At 41.2% G+C, this 15,738-nt stretch overlaps 1 protein-coding gene across 1 annotated transcript in view; it reads right to left on the bottom strand.

Annotated features, from left to right (window-relative positions):
* The window catches only part of LOC310782346 (outer kinetochore KNL1 complex subunit KNL1-like), a gene marked incomplete at its 5' end in the record, with an annotated part of 25,333 nt that extends 10,267 nt beyond the window's left edge, over nucleotides 1-15,066 (bottom strand). The window contains 7 exons of the mRNA XM_083643011.1: nucleotides 6,483-6,535; nucleotides 6,683-6,723; nucleotides 9,417-9,435; nucleotides 9,542-9,594; nucleotides 9,680-9,762; nucleotides 9,942-10,001; nucleotides 15,061-15,066. Of these exons, the coding sequence (XP_083499137.1) occupies nucleotides 6,483-6,535; nucleotides 6,683-6,723; nucleotides 9,417-9,435; nucleotides 9,542-9,594; nucleotides 9,680-9,762; nucleotides 9,942-10,001; nucleotides 15,061-15,066 (315 nt within the window). The remainder of the gene's footprint in view (nucleotides 1-6,482; nucleotides 6,536-6,682; nucleotides 6,724-9,416; nucleotides 9,436-9,541; nucleotides 9,595-9,679; nucleotides 9,763-9,941; nucleotides 10,002-15,060) is intronic.
* Nucleotides 15,067-15,738: the final 672 nt, after the last annotated feature.

Below are 15,738 nucleotides of genomic sequence, written 5' to 3'. Positions count from 1 at the left end.
TATGTCTCGGAGGAGTCTGTTGGTCCAGGGTTTCCGACAAATCATCACTGCTATTGTTAAGAAGAACTTCATCGTTAATCCATTGCTCTCCCACAGAATTCACATGACTTGATTCCACCTTGTTTGGTTCAACAGGTTGACTTCTTCGTGGGAGCTTAGGCATAAAGCTCCCCACTGACAGTCTTGAAGTAAGGCGTTTGAGCTTCAAGTTGAGAGGAGCCGTTATAGAGGGCTGTTCCCCTTGAGTCAAAGTTTCAGTTTGTGCATTATCTTTGTTTGCCAATCCCACTTGAAGATCACGTTCCACAGCAGACGGGGAGGTGTTGTCCACTGCCTTCTTCTCCACTTGAGGCAAAGGTGCCGTGCAGCTGTCCATGCCAATGTCGTCAGTGGGCTTATTAATCCTCTGGCTTAACCGATTTACATTTGACAGGAAATCAGCCAAACTCCTTCGTCTGGTCTCAGCATCCTTTGAGGAGAACTTCTCAACGTGGTGAATTGCAGGACTATTATCGGGCGAGCTTTCCAACCTCTGTGATGAAGAACTATTTCCATGGCTTGGTTCGGGGTCTTTTCTGCTCTCAATTTCCTTAAAGTCAAGAGAATCTGGAAGGTTTGTCTGGTTGTTAAGCTGACACTCTGGAACTGGTAAGGACATCACTACATTCAACCGTTCAATATTCACTGTGTTGACTTTGGTCACGCTCCTTTCATGGTCTTCTGATGACACATCTGTAGACCACACACTTGTCATTTCCATGTCTCCCAGGTGGGTACACTCATCGGGAATGCTATGCATGCAATCTACAATATGTGCGTCTGGAACATTTTCTTGAGCGTGTAATGTCTCTGGGCGGTCCTCAAAGGGTGCACTTGACTGTGGGGGGTTGCCCAGATGTTCCGTTTTCTTCAAACTATCATCTGCAATGCAGATGGATTGAACCTGACTTGTCATTTCTAACTCAGCGGGATCAGGTGTTTCAGGCAGCTTATCATTGAGGCCTTTGATCCCGATGTCAAAATTCACATCCATGTGTGTACTTTGATCAGAGGAAGGAATCATCTCTCTTGAAACCGCAGTTTTCCAATGTAAAGATGAAACACTTTCCCTTTCTTTGAAGAAGACCTGCTTCCCTGTTCCTGTGATTTCAGAATCAAGAGAGACAACCCGACTTCTTGTCAAATCCATGTCATCCGAGTGACAAGCGAGCTGATCATTTGTGTAAGCGCTTTCCGAGAGATGACCATCTTCTACAACATTAGTCCTTGTAGCTGTGGGTACCTTGGCCATGGTCTCGTCCATATGGAGAACATTCTGGGATGGTTTCCCTAAAATGGGTGGAGTGAAAGCTTTGTTCATTTCCATACTGCCGTTGCCCTCTGCAAGACGTTTGCTATTTAAATTCACTTCGACAACTGACCCTCCATTGCCACCGCTTAATGAGGGCATTAGCTCAAGATTTTTTCTCTCAATTACCCTAGTTAGGCACCTTGTAAGCTCCATGCCATCAGCTTCGGGTATGTTTGATGTCACCATTCCACAGTCTACTCTGGGCAACAGGTTAGCCTTGTCTGACTTTCTTGAGCCATTCGACTTTGAAATGTGATCAATACATGCCGTCAAAGCTCTAGTCATGTCCATGCCGCTCTCATTCTCGGAGGTATCGCTGGCTTTAGTGGAAGCGCTCATGAAGGCCAGACTCTTTCGCTTGTTCTGCTTAGGTTTGACTGCATGGAGGCTTTTGGCATCAATGGCAACGGTCTGATTTCTCGTCATTTCTTTATCAGGTTCACAATCAAGGTGCTTGAAATCTAGTCCCTGGCAGGCTGTCATATCCATGCCGTTGTCATCTTCTGAACGTTGATTTGAATTCAGCATGCCGACGGGTCCCCCAGTGCCAAAACTTGGTAAGGGCTTTCCAAGATCTAGCTTCTTTGCACCAACAATGACCCTAGTTTGGCAGCTTGGCAATGGCTTCTCTGATATATTTGAGCAATCTGACTGTGAAATATGGCCAATGGATGCAGTCAACGCTCGAGTCATATCCATGGCACAATCGCTCTCTGTGGTATTACTGGCTTTAGTGGAAGCTGTCATGAAGGCCAGACTCATTCGCTTGTTGCTCTGCGTTCTTGTTATTTCCGTATCAGATTCACAATTATGGTACTTTGTAACTTCTTTACGTTCTTGTTTTTTATTTAAATCCAATATATTGACTGGTCTTCCAGTGCCAAGATTCTTCAAGAAACTTGTCATGTCATCAGAATCAGCTTCTGTTCTCAATGTCCTCTTTTCATCATCCATTTTTGGGAAACCAAACGATTTTAGGCTAACCAAAGGATTATCTGACATTCTGGAGCCATCTGACTGTGAAATATCAATGGATACAGGCAAAGCTGTAGACATGCCCATGTCACACTCATTCGCTAAGGTGTTACTGGCTTTAGTGGAAGGTGCCAGACTTTTTCGCTTTTGGTTCTGCATAGGTTTGACTGCATGGAGGCTTTTTGCATCGATGGCATCTGTCAGATTTCTCGTTATCTCCATATCATCAGATTCACAATCAATGTGCTTTGTAACTTCTTTACCTTCTTTCTTTTTATTTGAATCCAATATACTGGCGGGTCTTCCAGTGCCAAAACCGGAACGATTCTTCAAGAAACCCGTCAAGTCCATGTCATCAGAATCAGCTTCTGTTCTCAATGTCCTCTTTTCATCATCCATTTGTGGGAAGAGGCAATCCAAAGGCTTATTATTATTATCTATTCCCCGGCACGCTGTCAGAGGATTGACTGTGTCAAGGTTTTTAGGATCAATGGCAACTGCCAGGCCTCTTGTTATATCCATGTCATCAGATTCACAATCACTGTACTTTGTACCTCCTCTCTGATGTCCCATCATACCCATGCTACCGTCATCTTTTGACAATCTGACTGGTCCTCCACTGCCAACGCTCACCAAGGCCTTTATAGCACGGAGATTTTTTCCTTCAATGATCCCAGTTTGACAACTTGTCAAATCGATGTCATCAGAATCTGTTTCAAAAAAATGAGTGGTCTTGTTTGAAGCAGTCATGAAAGACAAACTCTTCTTCTTCTGCAAAGCATTGACAGCATGAAGGCCTTCAGCTTCAATGTCTGGATGAGCCCCGGTGATCTCCATCCTTACATCATCTTCTGGATAGACTACACTTCTATTAGAGGATTCTCTTTTGTTCCTGGTTTTGTTTTGTGGCTTTTCCATCATAGTTGACATAAAAGTTGGAGCCTCATTCTCCTTATCCACGGCAAGCCTCTGCATTTGAAGCTGAGCCAGGAAGTCGTTCATATCGACAGGTTCCTGAGGGGATGGTGTAGCAGGGGGCACCACTTTGGTCACCACAGGAGTGCCACCCCTGGGGCCACTTGGCTTAGAGAGACTAGGAATGAAATCTTCAAATTCTGCATCAAAATCCTGTACAGGCACACCACATGTCTCACCCATTTTCCTCTCCATGGACGGGGGAAAATCCATGTTTCTGCAAGTAGGTAAAGGGCGACAATTTTGTTCTGGCAGAACTGCATTCCATTCGGAAGCTTCGGCAATGATTAGTCCCCGACATTGGGTGAAGTCCATAGATGATGCATCATCACCTTCTTCATCATCTTCCATCTCCTGAGGAAGACAAGTCACTCAATGTAAATGCATGCACACTAAAAATTGACTTTCCCATGAGCACATCTCTAATCTCTAATGAGCATTATTAGGGGCCGTGTCCACTGGCAGCGATTTTTTTTCTAGGTCGGAGTACTTTGGAAATCATGTCCAGAGCGCTTCAGTGGATCCATATGCAGTGGTGGTGGAGTAATTTAAGTTAAATTAATTTTGCAAATAGCCCTTTACTTGGGTTTCATGGTCATTTGCGTGGATGGACCCGATACTATGACGCAATTAATTCAAAAAGTTGCTAACCCTTAACGATTAATCAACATGATACATAAACAATAAATCATTTATGTTTCTTGAACATAATATAACACTGAGGAAGGCCTGTGTGCCGAAACGGTTTGTGCTGTGCTGCTGCCCTACCCAGACTACAGGTATTAAAACTTCAAAAATACTTTTTTGTGTGCTGGCATTTCCTGCTGTTTCTTGAACATCCCTAGGCCAAATACAGACTGTAGTGTTGTCACAATACCAAAACTATGAGTTCGATATGGATACCTGCCTAAGTATCTCGATACCGATACGATACCACAGCAAAAACCTAAAACATCAGGAAAAGTAGCGGAATATAATATATAATATTTAATTTTTCAGTTTGATCTCAGCCATTTATTAAATCTAATTGACTACATTTTAAATTTGACTAAATAGAAAAGGAGAAAATGTGCTCAGTAGAGTGCAGAACTCTGTCAAGGTGTATTGAGTAATTTCATTTTGTGTTCAGTCTACTTTAGTGCACATCAACTGTAGTGTGCTGTCTGTGGGCTAATAATCCTGGGCTTGCCTTGAGCTTCATCAACATCACAATAAGTGCCGGACTTACAGTTAATGTCATTTATGTTTATTATTTGCATACACAATAGAATGTAGGCTATTGAAATATGTGGCGGTGGTTTATTATGTGGTGTAATCCCCCCCCCCCTACATGTAGGTGTGTTTTTTACAACAAATTATTGTAAATATTATTATAGAGGACATCAGATTACTGCATACCATGTAAAGGTTTTAATGACACTCTGGCTTTGATTTAATTATTTAGTACATAATTAAATCAAGGCCATAGTGTTATTAAAGCTTTTACATGGTATGCAGTAATCTGATGTCCCCTATACTTGAGTTTATGATCTCTTTGACAGTTACTGTATTATAAAGTAACTGGCTGGCTTGTGACAGAGGGTCTGAAGAGTGAACGAGCGGTGAGCACGAGCTGGCCTGGCTGGAGTGAGAGAAGAGAGAAAGGGGATACGGCGATATGAGGCAGACAGAGCACTGCGGCTGCACACAGATAGCGACTGCTCCTCTGCCAACAAACACACGGTTGCAACCTGACGCAACTCAAACTAGAACGACCGCACCGTGAATTTATGCCTCCGCCATTAGTTCATTCTTGAGTCCAAATCGCCATTTGAGGCAAATTGGAAGAAATTCCATCAAGGCGCTCCTGAGATGTTGCGTTACAGAGCTTGGAAATTGGGTGTGTGAGGTCACAGTGACCTTGAACTTTGACCTTTGATAACCAAAATGGAATCAGTTCATCCTTGCGTCCAAGTCGATGTTTGAGCCAAATCAGAAGAAATTCCATCAAGCCGTTCTTGAGATATCGCGTTGACGATCTTCGGAATGGCGTTCGTGAGGTCACAGTGACCTTGAACTTTGACCACCAAAATGTAATCAGTTCATCCTTGAGGCCAAGTTAATGTTTGAGGCAAATTTGATGAAATTCCATCAAGGCATTCCTGAGATATGGCGTTAGCAAGCTTGAAAATGGCGTTGGAGGTCAGTAACCTCTTGATCTTTGATCACAAAAATTTTATCCGTTCACCCTTGTGCCCAAGTCGACGTTTGAGCCAAATTGGAAGAAATTCCATCAAGCCGTTCTTGAGATATTGCTTTAACGAACTTTTGGCATTCGTGAGGTCAAAGTGACCTTGACCTTTGACCACGAAAATCGAATCAGTTCATTCTTGAGTCCAAGTCGATGTTTGAGGCAAATTTGATGAAACTCCGTCAAGGCATTCCTGAGATATCGCGTTAACAAGCTTGAAAATGGCGTTTGAGAGGTCAGTGACCTTGACCACCAAAATCTAATCAGTTCATGCTCGAGTCCAAGTCGATGTTTGAGGCAAATTTGATGAAATTCCGTGAAGGCATTCCTGAGATATCGCGTTAAGCTTGAAAATGGCGTTCGAGAGGTCACAGTGACCTTGGCCTTTGACCTTAGACCACCAAAATCTAATCAGTTCATGCTTGAGTCGAAGGCGATGTTTGAGGCAAATTTGATGAAATTCAGTCAAAGCATTCCTGAGATATCGCGTTAACAAGCTTGGAAATGGCGTTCGATAGGTCAGTGACCTTGACCTTTGACCACCAAAATCTAATCAGATCATCCTTGAGTCTAAGTCTATGTTCGAGGCAAATTTGATGAAATTCCCTCAAGGCGTTCCTCAGATATCGCGTTAACAAACATCGGACGGACGGACAACCCGGATGCATAATGCCTCCGGCCTGGCTATCGCCGGCGGAGGCATAAAAAGTATCTGCACTAAATTAACGTGGTATAGTACCGTTTTTAACGGCAGGGTATCGTGGTACCATTATAGTACAGGTATACATCCCTAACAGACTGACAACTCAATAAAAATAAAAAAAAGAATAGTCACTAGTCAAAGCAAATCCACTATAGTAAAATCATTTTTTTGTGAACGGCAAAGAAATAATAATAATCGCAAGTAATTAAATAAGCGAAACAGCAAGGTACATTCATTTTCAAGCTCACCTCTTGTCTATGTTGGCAGGCATGTAGAGGAGCATGCAACAAGGTTTCCATACCTACATTTAGAGATAGGCATATAAGAGAAGAGTAATAGGTGAGGAGGAGAGGCAATTTAAACTGACAGAGGAGTAATTTCATTATCATTATTGTAGCTACTAGCCAGTAGAAGAAAAGTCATCAGCATGGTCATCTTTCCAATTTACCAGTCATTGGTTGAATCCCTTCAGTTACACCCATCTGGACCCTTTAGGTAACAGAACATAGGGAAAACATTTTACCATTTATTTTTAATATGGATGATTACTGAATTTGACTGGTCGTCTAATCCAGTGATTCCCAACCAGGGGTACTGTACGCGTACCCCTAGGGGTACTTGAGCAGCTTGCAGGGGGTACTTGGAAAGATTGGGATTACAATGCATTTCCAAAATGATAAAAACGAGCGACTTTTTCCGAATTGAAAACTGTCAAAATTGTATTAAAGAGGAGTCATTCAAATTATTTTCATTTAATGAGATGTAACAAAGAAAAGAAGTCGCACACTCAAAATCTCCTCTGCTGTGTTTTAATGGTTACACCAACATGTTTCGGCGAAAGTGCCTTCGTCAGGGTGCAGTACAACATAAGGAGGTGTGACCCTTTTTATAGGGCACACCTTCTCCAATCAGTTGCAGGTGAGACAATTACAAAAAGGGTTAAAACATATATAAATACTATAAGGTACAGATTTTCATTTCCAACAATCCAATGATCTGTTTTAGGAAAAAACATTTTACAATTACAATACACAATGATTAATATTTGTTTAAATATGATGCCAAACAAGGCATCTATTTAGGCAACAAAGTTGGCCTGTCTCAATTTACACAGCAATTCAATAATTATCATGTTGGTGTAACCATTAAAACACAGCAGAGATTTTGTGTGCGACTTCTTTTCTTTATGTTACTTTGAATTTTCATTAGTCTGCACCTCTTCAAACTTTTTGGGTGTGCTCCACTCTATATACTTTGAATTTAATGAGATGTGTTAGAGAGGCCTACTAAAAGTTTAATATAACAACTTTAGGAGAATTATGGACACACATGAGTGAGGGGGTACTATTGGCATGGTAAAACGCTCAAGGGGTACATAACACAAAAATGGTTGGGAACCACTTGTCTAATCCATGACTATCATGTGAATTGTACTGTAGTAATGTAGTTGACAGGGTGAATTTAAAAATTCCATACATTTCCATACAATAAATTTCAGACTTCTCTGTAGATTTCTCAGACAATAGTTGACTTCGGAACACCAACAGGTTCTCATTCCCAGAGCGTCAATTATAGGCTGATTTGTCACACCCCCTCTGCGTCATTATTGCTGATGCCTTTCACGTCATATTTGGATGTGCACGTTCGTCCAGCACAGACACCGGCTCTCTTCCTGGTTATTTGGCCGAGGAACAGTCTCCATTGCCCCATCGCTGCTGATAGGCGCGCGGCTACCGGCCCGGTAACGTTCCGCAGGAGCCACAGCTTGAATGGCCGGTTAAGTTTAGGGCACAAAAGCAACTTGGTTAGGTTTATGGTTTGGGGTCAGGAACAAGGTCTCTCGTAGTCTCGCTTGCCAGCCTCCCCTTACTTCCGTGAGAAGAGTCTGGCAGCGCTGGTCACCCTTCTGGAATTGCGATGGGTGGCGCTTAGCGGCACTGCCCTTGGAAAATAGTTTCCAACAATCAAACTTGCCATTTTCAGTGTGTGGCAACGAGCTAGCGTGTAGGTTTCTGACGTTAGCTTGCTAGTGTCACTGCGGCGGCAGGGGACTATTTACAGCGACACAGGAGGGAGCGGAAGCCACTCTGATTGACATGGTCGGAGCCAATGACAGAGCTTGTGAGCGGAAATGCCAGCGACTGAAATAGTCGCTCCAATGGGAGAGCAATTGTAGAGCAGTGGAGGGCTTATGCCAGCATGCAGCCAGTCTCCTCTCACGTAAGTGAGGGGAGGCTGGCAAGCAAGACTAGGTCTCTCGTGACAAGAAAGTTACGAGTCAGGTACATACCAGTCACACCCATTCTCCCTAGTGCGACTTTGAACTACTTAAACCTTAAACTGTGATTCCATTCAAAACCGCTGGGGGTCGGCATGAGGTGACCTCCAGACGGTCCTTCTCTGGCATATACTGTACTGTAGAGTACCACAGGTATGACGTATTTTTGTAGTCGGAAGGCAAATGGTGGTAAATATCGGGAGTGGGGATTTCACTTAAATGCATAAAATAAGGTCTGTGGTTAACAGTTTATGAGAGTGGTAATTTGTGTTCAGCAGGATAATCTTCACAAACGGGAAGCGTTTTCTGAAAAACGCATTAAAAAAAATGCATTTACATTTCAAAAGTGATAACGTTTGTGAAGATTATCCTGCTGAACACAAATGACCACTCACATAAGCTTTTGTTAACCACAGACCTTATTTTATGCATTTAAGTGAAATCCCCATTCACTTTTCCCCGTAAGCTCCAACATGCTACTTGGAATCCGGGACTCATTCCTGTGGTGCTCTATCATGATGCGATCGCGTCAGCAATAATGACGCCAAGGAGCCGTGACAAATCAGAACATTTGTATGTCCTGTGAGTGAGAGCAGGTTGGGAATCCAGCTAGACGTTTATTATGTTAATAAATGGTTTTAAAATCCAACTGTTAGCATGTATGGTACATTCCGACGCCATGAAAAAACACTTGCTATTATCAATTTATTTTTTTGAAATTATTAATTTTATGATTTTAGTCAAATGAATAGTCATATAGTTGCAATAGACAGTCTGGAAACAAACTTTTTCCAACATTTTTCCAGGCGTGGAAAATACTAAAATCTAATTGCATACTTTTCCATACTAGGTACTAGGAACCCTGAGTTGAGTGGGTGGAATTTGAGAGTTTAAGTCAGCTTACCTCTGCTCAACATTTGCCACTGCTGTGGAATAAGGATTGGACAATGTAAAATCATGATGTGCAAGGCAACTTATTTTCAATTTGCATCAGCTGGAGTAACTTCACTTTAAACATAGCCTACTTACTAGTTGTTAAGTCTTGTAAAGGACTTTGGTCAGAAGAGACATTTTTCACATCCCTGTAAATAGAAAAACAGAAATAAAGTTAAACTATCAATATTTGTGGAAAATGAAAACTGACATTTATTTTTTCGAGGGTCTCACTTGTCAAACAGAAGAACATCGTTGGCAGCGGCAAAACTGACTCTCTTTGAATTCCTCTTTTCCACTGGTTTGGCAACTTCCACCTTAATGAAAACAACAATTAACATTACAACATGAAAGAAATAAAGCTGTGGCCATTCAATTATATTATTTCAGTTATGATTTATACAAAATGATGTTTATATATATATATATATATATATATATATATACATACATATATATACACACACACAGCAATCAAATAGAGCAATCCATTTACCGCCGTTACCAGTTGTTCCTTGGCGGAAAATTCAACGGATGCTCGTGGAGCTTTTAAAATCTGAAAACCGGAGTAGCATATTTCATAGGTTATTTGTTTGTACATAGAAAAAACAAATACTTTAATCATTCAAAAGACATAATATAATAGCACTGAGACACTGACTGAGGAAATGCGCCGCCTGGATCTTCCACTGTTTTCCCTGAAACATAAAACACAGTATTCAAATCTGGTGTGGAGCTAGACAAACAGCTAGCGGTCTTTTCATAGAGACACTGCGGACCGCGTCACAGTTGGAAAGCCACGCCTCTGTCAGACAGGAGAATGTACAGTATATCGAAAAACAAACATACATAATGGCCTCCATCAGTGTCCTTTTTCATAAATTTTACTCCAATAAAGCTGGATAATAAATGCTCCTACACAGTGGCCTGACCTGAAATACCTCGAAATTTACTGGTAACGTTACTTGATTTAATCACCAGGTAAGATAATATATATTGATATTTAATCATTTCACTTCATATTTAAAAACCGGAAATACAGTATGCTTTTCAGCCTAGTTTGAGTGACTGTCAAAGTCGTGGATTTTGACAGCAGCATTGGATTTTGGAAGTTAACTATCATATCATTAGATTATAAGTCAGTGAGATTTCGCATTACTTTTGTACCTTGTGTGTAGCTGCCCTACTGGCAGTCAATACAGAGCCAAATATCCTGAGACCCATCACACATGAATGCAATGCAACTCATCTGTTTGATGGAGAGGAAGTGGCTAGGCTAGTACTCCCTCTTTGCAGCCTAGATCCACATTTTTCTTCTCAACGGCTTCCTTGTTTTGCTCGGGAGTTCAAATATAAAAGGAATTTCCGCACACTTGAATCTGTACAGATTTCACATTTATTAAGCTTTCGGTCGACTAGACCTTCATCAGAGCATTTGCTCGGGAGTTCAAAAAAAACTTGGTGATTTTCTACATTTGTTGTCTGCACAGCCAACCACACAACAGCTTTTAGACATGTTTAATTCAAGGAAATGAACACTGGTGTATGGAAGTGAATGGAGAGCTTTCCCCTATGAAGAGCGTGGCCTATTTCATGCAGTGTCTCAATATACCTTTTTTATGTTTGTAATCAGCGATGATGTATTGTTGTGGGCGGAGCTGAACTGGTTGCAGAAAGTTACAACTAGCGGTTCAGCTGACATAGAAATATGGAAGATCCGGACGCCTTCTCCATGTATTTTTAAAGCTTTGCCAGCAACAGAAACGTCACAGGTTATCTTACACAAATAAGCTAACACTTTAAATGGGGAGAGGTTTCCTGACCTGTACTCACTGTCAGGATGGGTCTAGGATCCAACTACATCGCCAAAGTTGCAGTGTCGGATATAGTCATATTCCTAGTGGAATATGACTATACGTCACAAGACGCCTTTTTCCTGTATTCTGGGGATCTCTCAGTTTTGGCTTCACTTGCTTCTTCAGAGTTTTGGATACTGCGATGCGTGCACAACTAACCCTGTGACGTCCACTCTAAATGGCTCTATACTAGAACATTAGCTTACATCCCTGATTATAGTACATTCAAAAAATACAACAATCCCTTAATCATACTCACTCACAACACACACAGAAAGAGGATCTGTGCCACTGTATTCTCTTGCGTTTTGATGTAAAGCACCTCATGGATCCAGAAAGTAACCTACATTCATTCACTCATGGTAAGCCAGGCCGCACTGTTAACTACTTCCCCTAAACAACAAAAGAACATTATGTCACTCACTCATTCTTGGCAGTAGGAAGCGGCTCCATCTTCAACTGTGAAAGATAAAAGAAAAGAAAAAAGTTGTTTCGGGAAATTAGCATCTGCAAAACTGGTAGAATGAGAATGAGTCTAATAGGCTCATTTCACAGCAAACTTGAGGTGGTAATGCAGGAAATAACGCAGGTGTAATCATTAACATTAATGATGGCACCTGGCACTGCAACACCTAAACAGAATGGAAGCATAATTAATGGTATTTTAGTGTACAGCTGCTTGACTTCCTGCTTTTAGCTACCACCTCAAAAGGGTTGCTGTGAAATTGGTCCATTTACAGTGAACTGTGGTGGGTACGAAGTAAAGCAGGTGTAACCAATGCCATTAAATGATGGTTCATTCCATTTAGGTGTTCCAGTGCGAGGGCTCTCGTTTATTGGTTCCACCTGCTTTACCACCTCAAAACGGTTGCTGTGCGGCTGTGCCTGTGAATGGGGCCAATGGCACTACCCCTCCCTGCCTTACAACTTTTAAGTGCAGCTTCGGTTAACGTTGCCCCACAACAAGCATGCAAATTCAACCACAACCACATAACGTTCATTTGTAAAAACACGTTACATAGATGTGCTATACTGCTATTTCTCCTAAAAAAAAAAAGGGCGAAAGCTGGTGTTCATTTGACTCGCTACCAAGCCAAATAACATTAGCGTCAGCTACGCTAGTAAAACAGTGTTTAGCCGTTACGTTAGCCTGCCGATCATATGTGAGCAAAAACAACCAAAGACCTACCTCGTAACACGTTAGTTGTTATGAAGTCTGGCGATAACTTAGCGTTACAACTACGACACGCGTAACCGTATCTTTATCTGTCAACTATTAGTTTACATGTTGACACATTACCTAACTAGCGTACGTAGCTAAAAGTGCTCGCGCTTGTCAGAGCTTGAATTTATCCGCCGTTCCGCCTACAGTCCACGCATGCGCACGCAGTACTTCCCATTTCTTTTGTCTTTTTCGATTTCCCTGCTTTCCTCATCCGTGGAAGTAAAGCAGAGCTGCCAAGTTTCACCCTTTGAGAGTGAGAGTCACGCAATATAACCTTTTCTGTGCTATTGCAGTGAGAGCATTCTACTGACAAACTTTTCCCTACCATGAAAAGTGTTTTATTGAGTCCTGTGTGATCAAACCTTCATAGCTAGTTAACTTGACTTCCTCCCTCCTCTTGGCAGCGCGCCTTAAAAAGATGCACAAAAAACATGCCGAGAGCACCACCTAGGGGTTAGTCTAGGCAGCTGCCTTACATACAGTGTCAAATTAAGTTGAATATGTTCCACTCTTCAGAGTGGTTTGGGGTTTAGTATCACTTTAATATCAGAATGATGATTGGTTTTGAATTGGTTTCATGGTTTCATGAAACGTACCCATCTCATGAATTACCTTGTAAACTTTGAATTCAAGTAGCCTAATCAAATCCTACAATTTGAATTAAAGTCTCTATGAAGAGTGATTCCCATAACATTGCATTAATGACAAATTATAGGTTTTATTCCCAATGCTATATAATAATTTTGGAAATATACGGTTTATTTTATTGCAGTGTTTTTAACTCCTATATCCTCTCAGGCTTAGAGGCTAAGCCTAATTCATTGCTATTTTGCAAGTAAATAATCAATTGTGAGTTTTACTTTTATGACAATAAGGTTTTGTCACAGTACTTGTCACATTATCAAATTGTAGATACAATGTTTTGGAGCAATATTCTTCAAAATATCAGCTCTATCCTCTTCTAATTTGGTTTCTTGTTGAACTGTTGATAAGATGCAGCAGCATGTAGCCTATACAATGTTCAGTCTAAAATAGCAAGAGCATGACCAAGCAGTCGTGTCATGAGTGGGCACAGACAGTGGGCAGTGAGGTGGGCAGAGCCCCTGTGATGCACACTCAGCACGCAATCTAGCTTATCTTTCGCCTGCAGGTTTTAACATCCTAGTGGTGAAGCACAGCAATTGACCACAGTTAGAGGTTAGAAGTCATAACTCTTCTCCTCACATTTCCAATGGGCTGGCAGGAAATTGTATTCCGCTAATGTTTGTGTTATTATTAAATAGCAGGTCCACCACAAAATTGGTAAGTCAAAATATTTTGAGTTTTTCCTTGAATCCCTCTTGCTATACCTAATCGCATACATATACTGTATATATATATATATATATATATATATATATATATATATATATAAAGACATAATTGTCCTATTTAATAGGCTGTACAGGTGCCTTTTTCTGGGGACAAAATGTCTTAATTTGGAATTAATTGGTAAGAAATGGTGCTATACCTATATCACTTGTTTTCGTTTACCATTTTGGTCTGTTATTATTTGTTTCTTCTCTAAGGTTGACCCTAAAGAAGCTCCATAGGTTATCCATCTCAGTCACTTTATCTCATTGAGATACTTGATGTGCAGATTACACTAACTAGTTTCCCCCCCCTTTATGTTGTCTAGTAAGTTATTAGTGACCTAACCCTAACCCAAGTAAACACAAGTTTCCTGGCTTGTCATTCTTGTCTTGTCTTTCCATTATTCTAATAACGCAACTATCTTTCTTCTAGTTATTTGGGATATCATTAAGATTAACCCTTGCTTTACTTTGTGCTCATACAAATTCATCTTCTCTAAAGAAATCCTGCAACCAATTTATTTGTCGTTTCTCTGAGCATACAGTAGTAGGTGATCAGTGTGTTTACAATTAAAGAGCCACAGATGGCTGCATGCTTCTCTTGGCACTGGCCTCACTGGAGCTACTTGTCTTGTTTTGATAAGAGCGGTCGGGTGGCGAGGCTGTGTCACTTCAACCCCTTATCTTTAGAGCCAATAAGAGGGTAGGAGCCTTTTGCCAACTCTTCCACATGCTTTTAAATGCCTGGATTTTCCTTGTCTATTATTTTACAATTTTCCCGCAAAGTGAGAGCGATCAGAATTATTAGAATATTCTGGCATCATCCATGATGCAGAATATGTCCAAAATTATCTTATCACATCTTATCGTCTATTGACAGATGTCAAAACAAATACAAGTTGTTGTTCAAGAAGCAATGCTTCTTGAACATCAGCCCAATAGACCCTTCTCACGGGGGCCATTTTGTGTCGAGAAGCCAGGGTAAACACAGGTGCAAGCAAAACACTAATGAGGGTTTCCAACTTCCATGATTGGAATTTGGAAACCCTCATTAGTGTTTTACTTGCACCTGTGTTTACCCTGGCTTCTCGACACAAAATGGCCCCCGTGAGAAGGGTCTATTATGTGATAGAGCATTGATTCTGACTGTTGATTGTGACACTTACTTAACTATTCTCATACCTTCATCTCCACTGTTTTGTTACAGGTCACACCTTGCACTTTGGACAAGGATACATAAATACCACTAACGGGCGATTTTGTGTAATTATATTTCATCTTACTGTTTGATTCAGTGGATAATTTATTTGTTATTTTTACTCTCAAATTGATTGTCTGAGTTCTTGATATCAGATAGCTTGTAGGCAATTCAGGACAGGCTGCCATTGTGGTGTTACTGACTAGCCACTGACTAGCTACTGCATGCCACTGACGAGCTACTGACTATACACTGAGATCCCACAAACTGCCACAAGGTGACACCAGTGCCACTAGGAGGATCCTGGTATATCTCAAATAGCCATACACTGGCTGGTGCTACTAAGATAACTCTTGTTGTTATTTGGAGCTATATAAATATACAATTGATTGATTGATTGATTGATTGATTGATTGATTGATTGATTGATTGATTGATTGATTGATTGATTGATTGAGCTATTCACTGATCAACACCTGAGGGAGATGGAGAGAGATGGGAGAGAGAGAGAGAGTATACTCTCAAGGCCTGTGTCAAGAAGAGGTCAATAAGGCGGGGTTAATATAACCTGTTGGTCAGACAGCCATGGCAGTGAATAGGTTGGGAGCACGTAATCTGGTGTCCCACCTGCCACTCACCCTACCAGCAACGGTCTGGAGTTG

Source organism: Poromitra crassiceps, assembly GCF_964638095.1.
Source record: "Poromitra crassiceps genome assembly, chromosome: 9".
In the NCBI taxonomy this organism is placed as follows: domain Eukaryota; kingdom Metazoa; phylum Chordata; class Actinopteri; order Beryciformes; family Melamphaidae; genus Poromitra; species Poromitra crassiceps.
This window is presented reverse-complemented; position numbering and strand designations above follow the sequence as displayed.